This window comes from Leuciscus leuciscus, assembly GCF_965113295.1.
Source record: "Leuciscus leuciscus genome assembly, chromosome: 10".
Classification (NCBI taxonomy): domain Eukaryota; kingdom Metazoa; phylum Chordata; class Actinopteri; order Cypriniformes; family Leuciscidae; genus Leuciscus; species Leuciscus leuciscus.
Genome location: NC_138734.1, coordinates 7,512,942 through 7,528,090, shown reverse-complemented (window position 1 = coordinate 7,528,090; position 15,149 = coordinate 7,512,942). Strand labels below are relative to the sequence as shown.

At 36.8% G+C, this 15,149-nt stretch overlaps 1 protein-coding gene and 2 long non-coding RNA genes across 3 annotated transcripts; all 3 read left to right on the top strand.

Moving 5' to 3' along the window:
- The first annotated feature begins 5,860 nt into the window (after positions 1-5,860).
- LOC309508662 lies at positions 5,861-8,135 on the top strand. Its single transcript, XR_014209652.1, has 3 exons — positions 5,861-6,044; positions 7,454-7,615; positions 8,006-8,135. It is a non-coding gene; the product is annotated as an uncharacterized lncRNA (long non-coding RNA).
- A 1,164-nt stretch (positions 8,136-9,299) lies between these two features.
- LOC309507299 lies at positions 9,300-10,062 on the top strand. Its single transcript, XR_014209113.1, has 3 exons — positions 9,300-9,463; positions 9,569-9,748; positions 9,943-10,062. It is a non-coding gene; the product is annotated as an uncharacterized lncRNA (long non-coding RNA).
- Positions 10,063-11,112: 1,050 nt separating this feature from the next.
- On the top strand, positions 11,113-13,417 carry LOC309507760 (uncharacterized protein). The gene is made up of 5 exons (XM_082182125.1): positions 11,113-11,496; positions 11,762-11,853; positions 11,991-12,070; positions 12,179-12,300; positions 12,993-13,417. Exons 1-5 carry the CDS (start codon positions 11,492-11,494, stop codon positions 13,027-13,029), a joined length of 336 nt encoding a protein of 111 aa, XP_082038251.1. The 5' UTR covers positions 11,113-11,491; the 3' UTR covers positions 13,030-13,417.
- Positions 13,418-15,149: the final 1,732 nt, after the last annotated feature.

The following is a 15,149-nucleotide window of genomic DNA, read 5'->3' as shown; positions in this document are numbered from 1 at the left end:
CTGGACCAGCCAATGGAATTAATATGTGCAATATTAATATTTAAAATTGCCTAGTCATTAGATTTGTGAATTCTTTTTCTGAAAAACAAAATTATATCATTAATCTTTTAATTATTTTGGCGAAGTTTTATATCCATAAGACAAAAATAACTCAAAAGAAACCCTCCTATATTACCTTTTATAACACTGATCTCACAATATACTTAGAATATCTTTTAAACATGAGATCACAAAACAAAAAGCTTATAAAAACAATACAAATTTTAAAGCTTTTCAAATACATATAACTGCCCTGATATTATAAACTTTAATTTCTGTATTTATTATTAATTTTTTATTTTATTATTATTATGTACATTTACACTTTAGTTGTTGTTGTTATTCTTTGGTTTATACATTTTGAATTGTATTTACAGTGTCTTGTATTCATTTAGTTTTTTGTTGCATTGTAGGCTACTTGAAATGTTTGTAATTTAAATAAATAAATAAAAAGCACAATATGTTATGTATACCATGCGTAATAAGATGTATTTCTAAAATCAATACTTTCAATATTATAATATTATATATTATATGACGTTACTGTCACAAAAATAGCTTTAATGGTTCTGTTTTTTTGTTTTTTTTAAGCAAGTCTGGAGGCTAATGAAATGAAACAGATGAGAATCATTTTCCCATCTAAATACAGTTGATTTTATTGTAATGTGATGATTCTGATGAATCAGAAAAATAAACATATATATAAACATTCGCTTAGGCTGTTTTTAAAATGGACCAAAACAAAGTGAAACCAACGTAACAATTTGAAGTGACCAGACCACTGACATTGATAATAAATATTATTTAAAAAATATATAAGATGGCACCACAAGACGACGTTCACTTGCAGAGCAAATTTAGCACGTTTATAGTTAACTCAACTGGGTAGCAATTGCGAACAATTTTAATAGAGAATTCAAAAATAATTTGGATTTCTTCACCACTACTACTAACCGGTTGGATGGTGTATTAGTGATATTGAAAGCTGATTGGCCTTGATATATATGCAGAAAAGGGCCAATTTAATTATTAATTTATATGATGTCCGATTTATTCTCTCTTGTGCCTTTTTGCGCGCATTTTCCACGGGTTTTAATAATAAAACTGGTCTGAAAGAATAAAAATCATATTAAAGAAAACGTCAACATTAAGGTTGCAATTATTTAATAAATCAGAGTCGATGTGCGCGTGCATGCGTGGTTCGAATTTTAGTTGCTATGTAGGTTATGAACTCTGACTGCATATATATTTACACTCGAACCGGTCGCTGTCTGGGCGTGCGTGCATGTTATGATTCGAATGTTAGTTGCTATGGCGACGCGTTTTATGAATTCTGCGATCTGCATGTATCTCTCTGCTCGACGATCGACCGCTGTCTGTTGATTGAGAGACGAGGCGAATTAACAGACTGACTTTTGCGGAGAATTTTCTGGCCGAAACTTGCTACTTTGAAGCTTTTCCGGATTGCTGAGAGGAGACTTATATTCTTGAAGGACATCGGAGGATATATACTTTTTGAAAAAGGATATATAATTTAATTATATTATATAATTCATATAATTTCTGATAATACTTTTGTTTGATATTTTTTTTCAGGGGAGTAACGTTATTTCTGAGGAGATTTCTATTGTATTGTATTGTATTGTCTTGTATTTTGTTTGTACCGATTTTATTGCAGTTTGGAGGAGGTTGGAGGAGGTTATGGCTCGTAATTTCATGATGGGCGAAAGAGGAAGTGAGTGCTTTAATTTTTTATTTATTTGTTATGGTGTGTTGTACGATGACTGACTGATCCCATTTGATCCCATTTATTTGATTCATTGCATGTGGAATAAACTTGAATTGAATTTGAGTAACTTAACTGAAGTAAAAATCTGTAATTGACCACAGACATTGATTATTGATTATGATTAAACTAACGTTATGTGATATGTGAAATATTCCATCCTTAGAGCACTCCAGATCCAGGAGAGCTGCTTTCGGTCAGACGGCTGGTCGGGAGGTTTGGACGTCCGATTCTGATGACCGTGATCAGGATCCGCTGCCCAGAGATGGACAAAGTAAGTAACACAATTTCCTTACTTGAGTGAAAGTAAGTTACAGATACTTCTGGTTAAATATTACTCAGTTACAAGTAAAAGTTGAAAAGACTGATTTTTACTTGAGTAAAAGTACAGAAGTACTTGTTTTTAAAAGTACTTAAGTATCAAAAGTAAAAAGTAAATGTCAATGCATTGTTTTATTATTGTTTGTAATACTTACAGTACCTTATGCCTCTGAATCTATGCCTGCCTACCTACCCACCCTCATATCAATATATAATTTATTTCTAGAACACAGTTCCTGTAGTGGGATTGAATTTGAGATTGAATAAGTGCTCTCAATAACGTCCACAATAGTTTCGGGCTGTTCCCTCAAATAGTGCCCTATTTAAAGATTTTTGGCTTTTAGGATGAATATGTCAGCCACTGTTATAAGCTAGTGTGCTCCAAAACAATGACAAAATGAGCATTTAAAAGACCAAACCCAACATTGAAAATGAAAGTCAGATTGATGTCAGAATCCAACTACTTTCTACTCAAGGACCTTGACATAAATGTAACGTTAGTGGAGTAAAAAGTATGATACTTGTCTTTCAAATGTAGTGAAGTTAAAGTAAAATGTTTCCAGAAAAAATAGTACTCAAGTAAAGTACAGATACTCAAAAAGTGTACTTAAGTACAGTACTCAAATAAATGTACTTTGTTACTGTCCACCTCTGCCGCTGCCAGACCCGACCCAGACACAGAGCCAGGATCGTCCTGGATATTTACCATCTCTGTCTTCTGAGTTTTCTGTTTCTGTGTCCACAGGTCAGGCTCACGGGACGAGGGCGAAGCAGAACCCATGTGTTGGACGTCCGTCCACTTCATCTAACCACTCTCGCAGAGGTCAGAATAGGCTTTTAATAAAGATGTAATGGCTTAGTTTCTATTTCTATTTACAATGGCTGATTTGTCAACTAAACCAACTAAAGTAACGATAACACTTTATTTTGATGGTCCCTTTTGAACATTCTGTTGACTATACGTAACTTTGCAACTACATGTCGACTAACTCTCATTAGAGTATCAGTAGACTCTCTCCTTAATATCTGCAAACTCTTTATTGTAATGCTCCACCAACAGACACTTGTACTGACAACAAGTAACTTTTCAACTACATGTCAACTTATTCTAACCCTACCAGTCTAATACTCTACTAATACAGGGTCCCCGCGGATCCTTAAAAAGTCTTAAAAGGTCTTAAATTCGATTTTTTTTATTTAAGGCCATAAAAAGTCTTAAAAAGTCTTATTTTTACTTATGAAAGGTCTTACATTTCAGATGACACTTTGACTTAGACTTATCTAAATGCTTTCGAAATTAAACCTATCTAATTAGCGTAGGCCTACGTATTATTATTTTTATTTCTATCTTTGTCATCTTTGTGGATTTGCTTGTTCACGTGACAATTCGCGTCACTTACGGCAGTATATTAGCCTACGTCTGTCTCCTGCACGCGAGAGGAGAGAAGAAAACGAGTAAATGTCAGTTCGATTGTAAGTTCATTCTTTATGTGCTTAGGAGTGTGCAATATTGTCTATGAACTATGATGATATTTTAATCATTGTTTTAACTATGTACGAGGCACTGCGAGTGCGAGCTGACATCACGTTTGTCTCTCAGGCTTGCTTTCACTGCGTGATGTGTCAGTGCAGTTATAGATGTCCCCAAATTAGTTTTTGTCTTATATTTATATCATATTATGTTGTTATATTAGAATATCACATGATCAAGAGTGCCGTTTTCCTTTGCACAATTGCAAATGTGCTATTTATTTTATACAACAGTTAAATGAACAATAAAGTTAACATTGTGAGTTACTTTTTGGACACAATATTGTCAATTTTCACTTTATATCGCCGACGAGAATTTCATAATGAAGCCGTAGTCCAACAGACAGATTTGTTTTTTACTGAAATCCGCGTTTTGAACGAATAATTTTAACGATTCAATGAACAAACAATCACTTGTTTTCTGAATGAATCAGCCGTTTGAACCATAGACATCATATAGATAGACGCCCTATCGACCGCTACTGCCTACTGGCGCGGGCGAGCCGTGGGGCCGCCATCTTAGACCGGTCACCCGCTCCACTCAGTGTAATCTGTATGGCAGGTGCAATGAGCTGTCAGCGCATTTAATTAATCATACCTCACTGAATACCGAACTGATTTTCACGCGGGTTTGTTTGCTGCAAAGGTCATTCATGTAGCTATTATACAGGACACATGGTTCGGCGTATTTTAATATTCATAGTAGGCTTAACAGTAATATAATATTCTGATATAAGATATAAAGTGACCAGACGTCCAAAATCAAAATATGTGATGTAGGATATAAGCTATTTTATAAATCACACACTATAAATATGATAAAGAAGCAGAAACAGATAGTTGCAGTAAAGTAAGATATTTTAATAAGTTGAAGAAACGTGTGTGTTTTACATTTACATTGCTTCCTGATATCACGTGCGCAAACACAAATAACCTATATTTATATATATATAAAACAGTTATGTCCGGTCGAACAATGTATGAATTAACTTAAGATTGGATTGCGGTAAAAGTAAGTTTCGTGCCTCTTACAAGTGCTTTCGAACTTCTTTCTGATCTGAATGGTATGTGGAAAACACTTGAGTTGAGGGAGGGAGAAAACACGCAACTGAATGCCTTTTCAAGCGTCTCAATACTTGAAAAACCACAGGAAACTACTTTTAAACACGAAATTACTTGATTTACAGAGGGTCTATTCGCACGTTTATAAACGTTAACGTTACCTGAGGTAATTTTCCTGGACCTTTTTACAGAAGGTAAAAGTCGCCGTAATCTTTACTGACATTGTCCGAAATGATTACTGAGATGGCACATTCGGACGGGACTAAAATAACCGAGAAGCTCTTGTAATTATTACTTTACCCCACCTCTCCATGTCAGGTGAACACCGGCTGGTGCAGTAAACATTGCCTAGCTAACGTTAGCTGGCTACGATATCAGTACAGTAATATCAAAGATCCTTGCTCCTTCTCAATTATCTGGTAATATTCTATTCACAAAATACAACCAATAGTACGGTAATGTTAAAAGTAATCCCCCGGGCCCTATTTGCGATGGTCCGCCGATTAGAACAGGAAAATACTCCACAGTGCTCTAGCATCTTCACTGCTGCCACGCAACGAAACTAGGAACACGACCGGTTTAAGATGGCGGCCGCATTTCTCAGTGCCCAGCGGCCAATAGGGCATCTAGTCTCTATATAATATCTATGGTTTGAACAAATCGGTTGAATAAATGACTCCAACAACTCGCTTATTAAGACAGTGACTTGCCGCCACCTACTGGTGGTTTTAGTTTCATATTTAAAGTATTCTTTAATTAAAACATAAAAAAACTGTACAGTAAATCATTAAATAATTTAAAAATATCATCTAATTATTATCGACAAAACGTTGAAAATATCGAGACATATTTTTGTCAATATTGCGCACCCCTAATGTACGGTATTCATTTTGATTTCTTCAGGTCTTAAAAAGGTCTTAAAAAGCCTCAAATTTGACTTTAAAAATTGTGCAGGTACCCTGTAATACTCTAATGAGAGTTAGTAGACATGTAGGTGCAATTTTACTTGTAGACAACTGAATGTCTGTTGGGAGGAGCATTTTACTATTAAGATTTGAATAGTAAAATGTAAGTTATATCATTATGTCATTGCTTAATTTGATGTCAGAGATGGGTCTAATAGTTGTTTTCATTAGTTTTTTCTTCATTTCAGAAAAAGCTCCAGAACGTCTTAGCCTCAGGATCTGGAAGGCTACGAAGGGACTTTTCAGCTGCTGTTCCGGTAGTGCTGTGACTGTTGTGGAGCGTTTTATTCCAGAACCATCGTCACCTTCTCCAGATCACTCCGGCGTCAAGCCAAATAATGGTAAATCATTATTTCTCCAACATTATTTTAAACAGTATTATCTTGTTTTCCACTCAAAATAAGGCTTGTTTTTACAGAATATTAAAATTATTTCCCCCATTATAATATTATTTTCTCGACCAGCGCTGACATTTTTTAAATAAAACAATGGATCTAGCAACAGACACTCTACTAACTATAAGTAACTTTTCAACTACATGTCAACTTATTCTAACCCTAACGGTCAACTAATACTCTACTAATACTCTAATGAGAGTTAGTAGACATGTGCAGTGTTACTTATAGACCAATTATAGGTTTGTAAACATCCGGGATGCGTGCGCATCGTGGTTGCAGAAAGACCCGTTTAACAGCTGATCCTTACACGGATACGGATAAGAATAATACTAATAGCTCGATTTAAAACATTTCATATTTAATTTTCGTAATGTTCTCCGCATATTTTTTTGACCACTTTTGGTCCCGACATGCGCAGTAGAACCTGCGTGACGCCGTGTGACGTAGGGTGATAATTCCCCTATAGACTTATAGAATGTCTTAAAGGGACCAAAATAAAGTGAAACCAATTTTTTCCAACATTCATCTGACATTTTCGGAACATTCCGAGAACATTCAAAAGTAACGTTCCCATAATGACAAATTATAAAATAGAATGTTCCTTTAACCAAGATAAAACATTTTTGAAACGTTGAAAAAACTGGACGTTTTGAACGTTCAGGGAACATTTAGAAATAATGTTTTCTTAATTGAATGGGAATGTTAGCAAAACGTTCTCAATAAGGCATGAGCTCGATGGCTGTCTGACACACACCAGAAACACACGCACAGAAAGCCGCTTCACAGACAGCATACGATCCAGAAAAGAATTCAATTTCACCACTTATTGCTCTTGAATTGTCAAAAACATGCAAAATTGTCAAAATGGCTGTCGTGCCGAGTATTACAGAGTCAGTTATGTCATAAATAAGACATTGCTATGCATTTAATAAATGTGTTTAATAAAATATATCTATATTTAGATATGGCCCATATGATCTTTACCATTACAAGAACTGAGCCACATGTGCCAGAGTTGGCCAAATGAAGCCTGGAAATGTATGTTTTCTTTTTAATTAAAGATCAGATAAAATAAGAAAAATAACTTTAGCGTTGAATCGGAATCACCTCGTAATCGTGATAATAGTGAAATAAAATTACTATTAATATTGTGAAATAATATGTTGGGACATTTATGCAGGCATTAAGCAGAAGTCAGGTGGATAGCGTGAACAATTCCCATTACTTTAGATTTGTAACTTTACAGATAAGATTTGAATAGTAAAATGTAAGTTATATCATTATGTCATTGCTTAATTTGACGTCAGAGATGGGTTTAATAGTTGTTTTCATTTGTTTTTTCTTCATTTCAGAAAAAGCTCCAGAACGAATGAAGAAACCTGGTCGTTTCCGTAAGCGCTGGAGGGGTTTTTTCAGCAGAAATGTTGTGGAGCCTTTTATTCCTCCAGCAGATCCTGTTTCTGAACCATCATCGTCACCTTCTCCAGATCACTCCGGCGTCAAGCCAAATCATGGTAAATCATTATTTCTCCATCATTATTTTAAACAGTATTATCTTGTTTTCCACTCAAAATAAGGCTTGTTTTTACAGAATATTAAAATGATTTCCCCCATTATAAAATAATTTTCTCGACCAGCGCTGACATTTTTTAAATAAAACAATGGATCTAGCAACAGACACTCTACTAACTATAAGTCTACTAATACTCTACTAATACTCTAATGAGAGTTAGTAGACATGTAGGTGCAATGTTACTGATAGACTTATAGAATGTTTTAAAGGGACCAAAATAAAGTGAAACCAAAGTAACAATTTGATGTGACCACTGACATTGATAATTAATATAATAAAAATAAAAAAATAATAAAAACAGTTTTTGATATCTGAAATGTTCCATCCTCAGGTCGCTCTGGATCCCGGAGAACTGTTTCCACAGATTCCTCTCCGGGCATCACGCCATCCTCAGCTTGGTCCTCACCCTGGTCCTCACCCCCCCCTGAGGCCCATGTCGAGAGAGGAAGTAGAGAGTTGTTGAGTCTGAGCAGCCGAGGCTCGGACAGCGTCGAGGGGAGCTGGAGTGGCGATGGATCGGAGAGCCCAAGCGACAAGGGTTTGTCCAGGTCCAACAGCTTCGAAGGGTTTCTGTGTCCTCCGCTGCCGGGTCAAGTACCTGTCGAGCCAACAGAGACATCAACTGGCCGAACTGCTCGGCGTGCCGTGGACGCTTCTCCTGTGAACGAGAGCTCAACAGGTGAGACTGAAATAAGGCTTGGCAGTGCAAAGTCTACAGATAGAGATTTAGCTATTTCATGCATAACTGAGTCAAGTTTTTAACACGTCCGATCACATTTACTGTTGCTCGACCAGCACTGATATTTTTAAAATAAAACAATGGATCTAGCAAGCTAATAATTGTCTCATATTTTTCTGTTTGTTTTTCAGAGTCCTTTGAGTCTCTCTATAACGTGGAAAAGTTAATTGGATCCGGAGTATTTGGCAGGGTTTTCCTGGGAACACGCAAATTTGATGGCAAAAAGGTAAATCTTACTGAATTGTACAAACATTTTGCTCTTGCATGCATCAAAACACATTTAAAACAATTTACAGATGGTTTAATACTTAATACAAAGCCAGGTGCTTGAAAACTGTTACTGTTATTGAAACTGTTTTTTTGTTTTTTTTTGTGCAGGTTGCCATCAAGCGGATACGCAAGATTGACAATGATCGTTATCTTTATATTGTAAGTTGGCCAAAACCTGAATGTGTATTGAGTTGTTTAAGTGCAGATTACTTTAGTTAATACACCCGTAGGAAGCATTAGGTATAAATGTGATCAACAAATAAGCCTAGAGGCACCAAATAACTTTGAGCTGAAAAGGCTCTTTTGAACGCATCTAAAAAGATCAAAGAATAGTACATTTCAAAATGATGTTTTCTTCAGATTTTTACCCAGCTAACCTTCTGTCTGCTTCTTCTCTCTAGCCTGGGAATCGCGAACCTCTCGTTACAGAAGTGGCGCTGCTGATGATGATGAGGCGAGAACCCATAAGCCCCTTCGTCATACAACTGTACGAGTGGTTTGAACATCCTAAAGAATTCTCTCTGGTTATGGAGTATCCGGAGGCCTACGAGACCTTGTATGACATAATCACTCGTCAACCTTGGAGTGACTGCTTCTCACGGGTCGTCATGAGACAGGCTGTGCGGGCAGTGCTACACTGCATCCATCATGGTGTTTTCCATAATGACATTCATGCTGAGAATTTCCTGTTTGAGAAAGACACGCTAGATCTCAAGCTGATAGACTTTGGCTGCGGTCAGCTATTTAGTAGTGAAGGCTACGAGAGCAACAGATACAGGGGTGAGCATTTTGGGAGTGTGGAAACCTGAAGCTAGTGACTTACAAATTTTTTGATGATGCTTTAAAAAAAAAAAGCTCAACAATGTGCAAATGTCTTCCTTACAGGATTTCGGGAATACTGCCCACCTGAAGTCATTACAGAACCTCGATTCCACGCCGTCCCAGCAAACGTCTGGTCTCTAGGAGTGTTGCTGTACGAGTTGTCGAACTTTTGTCTTCCTTTTCGTAATAGAACGGAAATCACACAAGCCGAAGTTACATTTCAGAACCCCAACTTATCCAAACGTGAGTGAATAATGATGATAACATTGATAAACACACATAAAGCAAACGAGTTGTACAGAAAGTTAAAGGTTATAGTGTGTCAGAATTTTTATATATACTGTAGCTCAACGTACACCGAGAGCATCGCTGTTTTCAAAAATGCCAGGTCACATGGTCATGACTAACCAGCTCTCTCCTTATTAAAATGTGTACAGACTGCAGGGATTTGATTGGACAGTGTCTTGCTCTGGATCCAGCTGAACGCCCCAGCTTGGAGCAGATGTTACAACATCCATGGTTTGTTCGTACACTACGCTAGATTGGAGAAGCTGAGGAGATTCACTCGATCAGTTTCAGGTGTGTGGAAGTGTAACAAGCAGAGTAGGATTATTATCTTTTGTCTTAAATTCTGGATTATTTGTAGTGAGATTTTCAAATTTGTGTTCATTGTAATGTTCTTGTTATAGTCAAATCACCTTCATTTATATAGCGCTTGATACTATATGATAATGGTAAATCATTATTTCTCCAACATTATTTAAAAAGTATTATCTTGTTTTCCACAAAAAAATAAGGCTTGTTTTTACAGAATATTAAAATTATTTCCCCCATTATAATATTATTTTCTCGACCAGCGCTGACATTTTTTAAATAAAACAATGGATCTAGATAAAGTGAAACCAAAGTAACAATTTGATGTGACCACTGACATTGATCATTAATATTATAAAAAAATAAATAAAACAAAAACTGTTTTTGATATCTGAAATGTTCCATCCTCAGGCCACTCCAGATCCTGGAAAACTGCTTCCACAGATTTTTCTCCGGGCATCACATCCGCCATCGCTGCACTGACGAGAATGTCTCCCAAGCGTTGGGCTGGATGTAATAATCCACATAGCCTCTCTCTATTTACTCCCGAAATCTGAACCGCTGAAGACGAGGTGGATTAAGTTTGTTTTTGAAGAAAATGCTCCCTCAACTCTACCAAAATTCGTTTATGTCTGCTCGAATCATTTTACACCGGACAGCTTTTTGAATGAGGCTCAGTATAAAGCAGGTTTTGCAAAAAAATGGCTCCTGAAGGATGTAGCAGTGCCAACTGTTCGTGATCCAGCTACACATCTAGAAGTATGTATTACGCGTTGGTTTTCCAAATTGCCTTTGAATTTGTCAAGTTCATAATAACATGTTAGACTTATAAAGTTTGTGATAGCATGTGATAGCACCATGAGTCCAGCTATGTTGTTATTTTTTTATCGCGCTGATAGTGGAATCTTGATTTGTTAAGGACAGCACATCAGAACAGAGCAGCCAAACCAGAGATGTTGCTTGCCAGACAGACGCAAAACCGCTGACCAAGTCTGTTGGTACTCAGTCATCAATGAAGACGTTTCATGTTCGCTACAGGAGTTCAGGTATGTTTATGTATTACATGATACTGCTTATACAGAGGACCTATAACTAGTCTTGTTACACAATAAGTGTCACATAACAGTAACACACAACTACTTTGTATATTACAGGTGTCCAGACGACAGATACAGTTTCAGACATTGACAGTTTGTCACCAGCAGCTGGTTTAATATTTAGGACCTCTACACCTATAAAGTGGCCATCAAAGAGACCTCGTGTGGAACTGGAGGAAGAGGATGACGAAGAAACCCTAATGGACACATCATCTGTAGTAGCACCTGAAGAGCAAGATTATACATTTGATCCAGCAGAGACGGACACAACTTTAACGGAGACAGCAGAGCAGACATGTCGTAAGTTTCAAAACTGTGCATTTGTTTTAGAACAGGGGTGTCAAACTGAGTTCCTTGTTGGCCACAGCACTGCAGAGTTTACCTCTAATCATTATTAAACACACCTGAGGCAGCTAATCAACTCTCTAAGGCTCATTAAAAAAGTTGATCCTTCTGGAACTGAGTTTAACACCCCTGGTTCAGAATTGTATTATTTTTATTATTATTATATTTTGTTACTTTTGTATTTAATATTTGTTAACCAGTACGAGTTTTTGTTTCTTAGTGCTCAAGCAAAATGGCAAAATGAGACGCTAGATCGCCTGAGTGAAAGGGAAAGGGTCATCGTTGGAGGTGACATGAGGGCTGACTCACCAGGTACATAGTTGTAAATAAGAAGGATGCATGGATGCTCGGGTATTTTCCGGATCATGAAGCATAACATGCATAGGTAGTATCTAACTGAATTCAATGCACTCGTGGTAATAATGCTTTGTGTAATATTACTTTCAAAGGCCACTCTGCAAAGTTTGGAAGCTATACATTGATGGACCTTCAGACCAACACCGTTGTGGACACACCAGAGCTGGTTCAGGTGGGAGAGAAGAAATATCAGTATTTAAAAAAATTACATTTTTGAGAAGTTTAAAACTTCTGGTTTGTCTAAGATGATTGTTTCGTTCCCTATTCTTGTCTATTTCAGAGTAACGAAGTGGGAGGAAGCTACCACATGGAAAAAGGATTACAGAGGAGCCTTGCCCTGTTGGAAGCTCGTGGTGTTACTCTGGAGTGTATTGTAACTGACCGCCACCCACAAATACAAAAGTACCTCAGAGCATAGTTCGAATTACAGGGGGTACTGGGGGGTACTATACCCCCCAATGAAGACCCAGTAGGGGACAGAAATATCAGTTTTGGGGGGGTCAGATAATTTTTCTGATATTGTGAAAAAATATAATTACAGTTGCAATAAAAGTCAACTCCTATTTTCACTGTAGGAACATTTTAATGTAAAGCGATTTCAGACACCCCTATTGTGGACCGTACCATTTTTAACCACCGTGGCTAGAAGGAGATAGAGAACGACTTCACCTTCTCAAGCAAGTGTCAACGTTGAATGACAAAACGCTAGTTTCATAAAGTATCATTCTTTTCAACATTCCTTATTTGTATATTCAAAAATATTTAAAATAATCTAATTTAATAGTTATCATTTTTCAATGTAAATGATTTAATTTTATTGGTAACAGCCTAGTTGTTACGGCATCCAGTCTCCGTGATTCTCCCTGTACTCAATCTCGAGCGCCCTCTCCAGAATACTAAGAGCATTGCATACTTCTCCTAGTATGGATCATTTATGATTACGCTGCACCTGTTCTGAATGATCACTGATTACTCATACTATATCTTACTCACTCACTCAGCGTCCTGTGCGAAGTATTGTTTCACCCTGTGTTGCATGTCTGAGCGTTTTCCTGAATTATCCTTGCCTTACTTGTTTCCTCGATTGTCTGCAGCCTGACTTCTGACCCAAGCCTGTTCCCCGGACTCTGATTCTCGCTGCCTGCCCTGAACTTCTGCCCGTCTCTTCATTCCGTCGTCTGCCGCCTGCCCCGACCCCTGCCCGTTCCTGGATTCTGGCCATTCGGCTTATTCGTTTTGCCTGGCTTAACTGGTCAATAAACATTGTTGCATATGGATCTGTCTCTGCCTCCTGAATCGCAACACTAGTGTCTAATTATTTTAATTGAATATATTTATCAAATTTAAGAATTTGAAATGAAAGATGGAGCATACATTTAATAAAATTAGGGGAAAATGCCCTTTATAAAGGTAAAAAAAATGATTCTGAGTGTTTTCAAACAGTGATGTAATGAAACATTGACAATTTAAGCTTGAAGGGAGTAAAGCCTCTGTTTAGGCTATTAAGGAAATGTAATTTTGCCAAAAGAAGAACTTTTATTTTAAATAAATGTTCATTTTAAATCAGCCTACTTCAGTGTGATGTTACCAGATTATCATGCTTAACACTAAGAATTTGAATAATTGTAATGTGATGATCAGATGCAGATATCTAAATCAAAGAATATAGGCGGTTTGCGGGTGGATTTTTTTATTTTTAATAGTGGATTCGGGCGACTCAAAGTGCACCAGATTAATGAATTTATCTTTAAAATGTACAAAATTTTCTTCCGGGGGGGCATGCCCCTGGACCCCCCTAGAGGTACCAATCTCCACCAACAGAAAAAATTGTGGAAAACACATTAGGCTATATGATGATCTACAAAAAAATACACATTTTTATTATCTTATTATTAAAATAAATTATTATGATTTTACCACCTGCGCCACATTTTGAGGCAGGAAAACCCTGAAATAGGCAATAGGCTTCTTGTAAAGGTATTACTATTTACTAGTAATTAGAATGGTATTTCAGTGCACTTAACTTCTAACTTTTGGGAGTTGATCAAAACAGTTCTCTTTTGGATATATAATAACAATGAGATATTCTGTAGCCTATACTGATTATCAGTTTGTCGCATGTTTAGACCTTGTATGTGTGTTGCACAACACATGTTGCACTTGGCGATCACGGTGGGGATTGATATGGTAGTGGACCATGATGGTCATAGAAGAAGTGAAGGAGCAGTACCCCCCCCAATTATGGTGGGGTAATTCACACTCTGCCTCAGAGAACATAACATCAACCAGTTTTATGATGTGTGGCACATCGAAAAAGGTTTTATTCAATAACATAGATTTATAAGTGGGTATAATATGAAAATTAAGAAATTGTGACAGTTTATAGGCATATCACAAATATTTAGTAGTGGCAAACTGTGAACATCACTGTTTTTATTCTCAGCAGTAAAATGCTTGTCTATATTTTTATTTACAGGGATTGTGAGGAAACTTGAAAACATTTCCAAGATGAAAAATTACGGAACTGGCAGAGAAGCATTAAAAACCACATTTACTGGACTGCATCATCTTCAACCACTGGACCAGAAAGAGTGGCAAAATGGAAATCGATTCTGAACCATGTCAGGAACGTACACAGAGGATCCAAACTTTCCTGCTCGTCTACATCATCTAAAGGGAAGCAGAGATAGAAACAAGTGGCTTGTTGCCAGTATGATACTGTAAACAAATATTATTTTTATGCAACACGACATGTACATTTTTTTTTTTAAAAAGGGACTATTAGTCGAAGTGTAAATAACCTAAAATTAAAGTTATTAGTTGTAATTAATGCAATTTTTGTATCATTTCTCATAGGAACTCAGGCATTCTACAAGCTGGAGAAAGTGATGACAAACACGCGGATTTTGAGGGACATCACCAAACTAAGTCCACATCACCAGACTTCATCTTTGGAGTCATTTCATAGTGACATTCTACGGTTTGCCCCAAAAAATGTGGTGTTCCCATTTCTTGGAATGTTGTGCAGGTAATTGAACTGCTGTTAAAATAACTTTACATCACTATAGGCTATTTTCCTGAATTGTGTCTGTGCACTTGCAGACTAAACCTGGCTGAACCTTTCATTACAATGAAAATGCTGGTCGTGCACAAGCAACATCATCAACAGGATATACATTTATAAATACATTTTGTTTTATTGCACAGAGTACCTAGATGACCTGCAGGACCTAATATTTGAGCATGTTTTT

Bases quoted from the DNA above. Each gene is read 5' to 3' on its own strand.
- LOC309507760 (XM_082182125.1), top strand. The intron at 12,071-12,178 runs GTGGGAGAGAAG...TGTCTATTTCAG, and splicing joins ACACACCAGAGCTGGTTCAG to AGTAACGAAGTGGGAGGAAG. The intron at 12,301-12,992 runs GTACCTCAGAGC...GATTGTCTGCAG, and splicing joins CGCCACCCACAAATACAAAA to CCTGACTTCTGACCCAAGCC.